Genomic DNA, 6,691 nt, shown 5'->3' with positions numbered 1-6,691 from the left:
AGCGGCCCCCGCTCCCCGCCGCGTCGCTGGGCGCCGAGCCCCTCGCCCGACCCTGTCCCAGGATCAGGGGCTCCCCCACCCCGGGCGGCGTCGGGAGCGGGCTGGCCCCCGGCCCCCCGCTGCGAGCGCACGACCCAGCCCCGGGCCCCGCCAGCCGGGTCTTGGTGCCATCGCCACCCCCGGGAACACCTCGAGGGTCCCTGCCTGAAGTTCCTCCCTGGACCCCCCTGCGCTCCATCTCGCCCCCTCCCCCTGCCAGCCCCCTCCGGCTTCTTGGAAAATGTGCTGGAAGAGGCGGGGCCTGGGCCCAGGGTCACCTCGTGGCTGCCCTAGGTGTCTGTCCTTTGCCTGGGGGCGCAGGTCTGAGATCCAACTTTGCTACTGGTCGGGCCGGGCGGGCACAAGGAGCCTGCGGGGTCTGCGAGCCGTTGGGGACCTGTAGCAACCCTGGCGGGGCAGTGCGGGGGACCAAGTAGGAACCCTGGTGGGGTAGTGCGGGTGTCACCAAGAGCCTGCCAGGCCCTGCCCAGGCGGTGTCGGGTGCCTTCATCTGCCCTCTGGGGACTCCAGGAAGGGAGTGGCCAAAGGGTATTGTAACCCACAATGCTGCCCACAGGAGCTGGGGCAGCCTAGAACACTTGGCTCTGGAAAGGGCAGCAGAGACGAGATAATCCGGGCCTAGGCGCAGGGGACCAGGGCTGTGGAGGGTCCAGCAAACCAGGGCTGTAGCCCGCTAAGGATGGGCAGGCCAACTTTCCCAGTGGAATTGCTTCCCGTGTCCCCTCTGGCTGCATGGAGGTGGAGCGCAGCGCCAGAGCCGGGCCAGCCTGGCATCAGGGTCCAGGCGCCTCCCCAGGGCACTGCCCAGGGGCACATTCAGACCGATGTCCACCTCCAGTGTCCACCTGTGTCCCAGCTGAAGTGGGGAGAGCCACAGGGGGTGGGCTGGGCAGGCTCCAGTCTGAGCTATAGGACCCCAGACTTGGCCTCTCTGGGCCTCAGTCAATCTTTCTGCAAAATGGGGGCATGAGCCTCGTTTTTCCAGGACTGCTGAGGGCCGGGAGCCCTCTCTGGTCCACAAATGCCTTATGTGACTGTTGAGCACCTACTGTGTGCAGCCAAGTCTCCCCAACCAGCCACCCAGCCCCTCCCTGTTTGCGAAGTACCCTCTCACCCTCTTCTTCGCCTCCTGAGTCCTCACGAGAGTGAGATGGGGAAACTGAGGCCCGAGGGGTATCTGAAGGCCAAAGAAATGACCTGTGTCTTCGAAACTGCCTCCCTCTCACCCCCCAACAGGCAGAGCCCTGTAAACACCTGGGTTTTAAGCCTGTATGCGTGTCCTTAAATTCTAATTAAGGGACACGGGAAAGGGAAGATCAGAGGCTCTGGGCTGTTGGTGTTTCATGTGACAGGTCCAGGGAGGAGAGATTGGAGGCCTGCAGCCCAGGAGAGGCCGGGTCCAGCACCGCAGTGGGCTCTCCTGCCTCCTGCACCATGGGGCCAGTGGCGGAGCCGGGCGCTGTGGGTGACAGCTGCCTGCCTTGCTGAATGAGCCAGAGGGGGCAGTGGGCCACCTCCTGGCTCCATGCCGAGCATGTCTGCCTTCCCAGGTGGCGCAGCCTCTCCACCGGGCGGAACCCTCAGCATCCCAGCCAGGCATGCCAGGGGCACTGGGTGTCTGGGGCTGCCTCTTGGGAGCTCTCGATGAGCGCAGACCAGGCCAGGCCTTCTGGGGTTCAGACGCCCTCCGGGAACTGGCAATAGAAGTGTTTGGTTGTCATAGACTGTCACTCTGCCACTGTCCCCTCCTCCAGCCCTGTGGGGAAGAGGGAGGCTGGGTGGGCTGGGGCCAGAGGCTCTCCAGGCCTCCACTGACACTCTGGCACCTCCCGGCAACTCTGGAGGTCCGGCGGGGGCGGGGGGCTCAGGACAGCCTTGAGCCTGGGGCTGGGGGAGGTGCGCCGGGTGAAGGGTGCCTCCTCTCTGCTGGTCGTGGGTTCCGATCACCTGCGTGGGCCCCCAGCTGGCAGGGCCAGGATTTTTCCAGCCCCCCAAGACCCAGAAGTGGGGCAGGCTCCAACGCTGAGGCCCCAGTGAGACCGCTGTCCCCTCCCAGGTCCCAATTAAAACTCCGTAGTAAGCTAGGAGAGGGGGGACTTGGGGCTCCGGGCAGGCGCTTGATAACCAGTCAGTGCAGCTGCCTAGAGGGTGTAAACTGAGGCAGAGAGCTGGGGGAACAAGACCCAGGAGATGGGACAAGAGCAGGTAGAGGTGGCACAGGCGTGCTGGCGGGTCAGCCCCAGAGAAACCAGAGCACCTCGGGCACGTGCTTCTCCTCAGGGGGTGGGCTTTTCCCTTGGGTTCTCTCACGTGCTTGTGGGACCAGGGAAACTGAGGCACCACGTTCAGCATCCAATACTAGGGGGTTTCCCAATGTTTGTCTCAAATTCCCTACCATGAGCATGTGTCCATTCTGCAATCAGATAAATTAATAAATGTTGCCAGAAACATAAATTGGTACTTGTTTTAGGGAAAAAGCCAGACTCCCTCAAGAACACACAGGGTTGCTTACACAGTGGGGGTGTCTCCATCACAGACCAACTATCTCCTTGCTTTTCTTCTGAAGGTAGGGCTAGCAAATCTGAACTGAAGCAAGAAACACTGAGGCAAGACCACAGGAAGAACTTCCTGTCCCTGAAGGTAGTTGTCCCCGGAACTGAGGACTAGGATGGCTCAGAGTGACCTGGGTTTGGGGCTGGGCTCTCCCACGCCCTGCCTGTGAGGCCAGGGAGGTTGGTGATGGTTATTTGCCATGTAACCCTCACTTTCCTTGGCTGAAAAATGAGTGAACACGGGCATCTCCCTCCCAGAGGGAAATGGTGCGTGGGCGCCTCCAGCCCAGTGCTGGCACACACAGCGTTCAATAATGTCGCCTGTTGTTCCCGACTGCTCACCAAGTCCTGGCATTCCACCTCCGAAACATTCCTCCACTCCATCTACTTCTCCTGTGCCACTGCCACCACGCAGGCCACCGGGGCTGCTCCTGGCCTCCATGTCCCCTTACCACCCCTTCTCCATAGCAGCAAGGGTGAGCCTCTTAAGAGGTGACATCACTCTTCTGGATACAGCCTTGGCAAAGTGGCAGCAGGTCTGGGGAAGGCCTCTCACCCCTCACCTGCCTCTTCTTCCTCCAGAGCACGGGCCGCCATGGGCTCCGTTGGGAGCCAGCGCCTCAAGGAGCCCAGCGTGGCGGGCACTCCTGACAGGACGGTGGCAGTGAGCTTCAGCTTCGACAGCCACCAGCTGGAGGCGGCCGCCGCAGAGGCAGCTCCAGGCACGGACGTTAGGGCCAGGGGTGTCCCAGCTGTCATGGACTCCGGTGAGTGAGCCTGCGGGCAAGGTACGCTTCTGCCCCAAAGCAGGGCTTGGCCACAGGACCCCTGGCGGAGTCTCAGGGGCAGGGGAGCCTTGGGCAGTCACGGAGCACCGGAGGCAGCATCCATTAGGATGGGTCACATCTGCTGCGGTGACAAAGATGCCCACTGCTGTGGTGCCCTCATGCTGGTACTGCATGTCCCCAGCAGGTGTTAGGGGCTCCACCTACGGATCCGGGCTGAGCAGGCTGTGTCTCAGCATGTGCTTCCTGCTCATGCCCTGGCCCATACAGCTTCTATCTGGAAGTGACACATGTCACTTTGGTCACATTCGTTGACCAAAGCAAGCCATGCCTAATTGCAAAGGGAGCAGGGAAGTGCCCAAAAGGGGAACTGGAGGTGAAGTTCAAAGACCTGGATTTTGGCCCAGGTGTGTGACCTTGGGCAAGGGCCTAGGCCTCTCTGAGCCTCAGTTTCCCCACATTGACGAAATGGTAGCTGTGTGACCTTGGGCATAAGCCTAAATGTCTCTGAGCCTCAGTTTCTCCACATTGAGGAAATGGTAGCCATGTGGCCGTGGGCAAGGGCCTAGGCCTCTCTGAGCCTCAGTTTCCCCACACTGAGGAGTGGGGCCACCGGACTGTGAGGTCAGACCTGCAGAGCGGGCAGCACGCGGGTCTGGAGTCTGACGGGCTTGGCTTCAGCTGCGCCTGCCCTCTGTTCCCCTCTCGGAGACCTTGAGCAAGTCACCGTTCTTCTCTGGGCCTCGCTCTGTCACGTGGAAGAGGGAATGAAACTGGTGTCTAGGTGGGTGTGACAGAATCCAGAACCTGTTGCTTAGGACTGTCCCAGGCATGCGGGAGGCACCCACGAGTGATGGCTCTTCTTTGATAGCTCTTGTTAATACCAGAGCTACCTGGGGCTCAGAAGTGTCCTCTGCTTCCGTCCCATCTCCCTGCAGATGGGCAGCGGGGCCTCCACCGGCGGAGCCCCGTGGGGGTTGAGGTGACCTCCCTGCTCCTGTGTGTGTGGACAGAGCCAGCTCGGCCCAGTCCCCGAGGTGTGGCAATAGACATCATGGGGCAGTGGTGACTTTAACGTGATGGCTGTGGTGACAGTGGCCTTGGTGTTGGTAGCTGGCGCGGTCAGTCTCCACGTGATTGTAGCTGGTTCCGTGTCACCTTTGCCATCAGCAGGCACCCCACCCGGTCGTGGTTCTTGGCCTGGTCGGGGGACCCAACCCTTCCTTCCTGGGGGTCTGGCCAGCAGCAGCCCTGCTCAACTGGGCTGGAGTTTCCAGGGACGTAGATTCCGGGGCATGGAAGTACCAGGAGGTGCCGTCGGCATCTCCCGTATTCCAGACGTGTTCTCCCTGTCCCGTGTGCGGTGCAGCCTGGTTCCCCTGCTGGGCAGGGCCAAGCCCCGCCGGCACAGCCAGCCTCTTCCTTGACTCTTGATTGAGGGCGTGAGCGGCCCAGGGTGGCCAGGTGGGGTCTTAACGTCCAGCTCAATGGGATCCTAGGGTCTTGGGGTTGGAGCTGAGGCCCCCAGGCCAGCAGAGCCAGAAGACACAGGCATGGGAAGCAGGTACTTGCTAGTGGTCACTGTAGGCACTAGTGGGTGGCACCACTGCCTGTCCACCCCTTGATTCCCGGACACGTGTCCTGACTATGGAGAAGCAGCGCCCTACGCCGGACACCGGCTTAGCGCGTACACAGCCCCTGGAACACCCCGCCCCAGGCCCACAGGGTGTCACCACCAGCCAGCCCTGTAGCTGAGTCTCCAAAAGGCCATCCCGCTGCTCCACTCAGCTGGCTGCTTCCATGGCCACGATGGCAGCGGATATGGCAGAAGTGGCCGTGGTGTTTGGTGACTTTTGAGAATGGCACAATGAAAGAGGCATGGGCAGCTGTGGCCATAGAGAGGGACAGTGGCCGTGCTGGTGGTGGCGGCCAGCAGCCCGGTGCGGTGGCCATGGCCGCGAGTGGGCTTGCCTGTGTCTCACCTGGTGTTTCTGGCTTCAGCGGCGGAGGAGCCGGTGCCCGACGACCGCTACCACGCGATCTACTTTGCGATGCTGCTGGCCGGGGTGGGCTTCCTGCTGCCCTACAACAGCTTTATCACCGATGTGGACCACCTGCATCACAAGTACCCAGGTGGGGCCCCCACGGGCGTGCCGGCCCCCCCAGGAACCCCAAGGGGCAGGACCCTGCTTGGGAGCCCATTTTATTCAAATCCTGGCTCAGCTGTGAATTGCTGAGTGACTTCAGGGAAGTCACCCACCCTCTCTGGGCAGTGAGCCCCTGTTGGGAGAGCGAGGAGGTAGCACCTGGCAGGGGAAGGTGCAGAGGGTGCGGGCTCCCCCTGAGCACCTGCTGCCGGCTGGCCCTCCACAGGGACCTCTATTGTGTTCGACATGAGCCTCACCTACATCTTGGTGGCGCTGGTGGCTGTGCTCCTCAACAACGTCCTGGTGGAGAGACTGAACCTGCACACCAGGATCACTGCGGGTATGCTGGCCCCGACCCTGCCACAGGTGCCTCCCCCTGAGGCTCTCACCCACCCAGTTGCTCTGAGCCTCACTGTGCCTGTCTGTAAAATGGGCGCGCTTCCTAGGAATGCCCTAAGGTGTGGTGTAAGGAGAATAGGGTCTCACTGTGGTTGGGGCCACCGTAAGACAACATGCTGCTTTGGAGGCTTTCGAGCACCCGATTTCATGTCCTGGGGCCTCTGCCTGAGCTCTCCCCTCTACCCAAGCACTCTTCCTTTCTGGTTCCTTTTCGTGGTGACACCCAGCTGCAAGGCCCAGCTCAAAGGCGCCTCCTCCGGGAAGGCTTCCGAGGTGCCCCCCTTAGACCTCTGCAGCATCCCTGGTGTTAAGGGGGAAGGGCAGGGAGCTGACTGCAGGGAGGGGGTGGGGATGAGGGGCCCCCACCAGTCGGCTCGCCACCCCTCACGGCCTCTCCCCCCACAGGCTACCTCTTAGCCTTGGGCCCCCTCCTGTTCATCAGCATCTGTGACGTGTGGCTGCAGCTCTTCTCTCGTGACCAGGCCTACGCCATCAACCTGGCCGCCGTGGGCACTGTGGCCTTCGGCTGCACAGGTATGAACCAGGGCCAGAGGCCGGGGCTGAGCCCTGAGTGCCACTGCGGGTGGCCTGTGACGTGAGGCGAGCTGGCTGGGTGCTCAGTATGTGTCAGACACAGACACCGAGGCGGCCCCGGTTTTCTCTGACAGAAACCAGCCTTCAAGGACTGGCCCGCCGTTGTCACCATGCCACTGCTGCTCTTGGGAAATGGCCTTCAAACTTTTTTTTT

The 6,691-nt window shown here is 61.9% G+C and overlaps 1 protein-coding gene across 1 annotated transcript in view; it reads left to right on the top strand.

Moving 5' to 3' along the window:
- The window catches only part of SLC29A4 (solute carrier family 29 (equilibrative nucleoside transporter), member 4), a 33,197-nt gene that overhangs the window by 7,470 nt on the left and 19,036 nt on the right, over positions 1-6,691 (top strand). The window contains exons 2-5 of the mRNA XM_012638906.1: positions 3,197-3,379; positions 5,399-5,530; positions 5,771-5,884; positions 6,349-6,477. Coding sequence (XP_012494360.1) covers positions 3,208-3,379; positions 5,399-5,530; positions 5,771-5,884; positions 6,349-6,477 — 547 coding nt within the window. The 5' untranslated portion in view covers positions 3,197-3,207. The remainder of the gene's footprint in view (positions 1-3,196; positions 3,380-5,398; positions 5,531-5,770; positions 5,885-6,348; positions 6,478-6,691) is intronic.

Source organism: Propithecus coquereli, unplaced genomic scaffold (assembly GCF_000956105.1).
Source record: "Propithecus coquereli isolate 6110/MARCELLA unplaced genomic scaffold, Pcoq_1.0 Scaffold137, whole genome shotgun sequence".
Classification (NCBI taxonomy): Eukaryota; Metazoa; Chordata; class Mammalia; order Primates; family Indriidae; genus Propithecus; species Propithecus coquereli.
The sequence above is the reverse complement of the archived record's forward strand: the minus strand, read 5'-3'. Positions and strand labels throughout refer to the sequence as shown.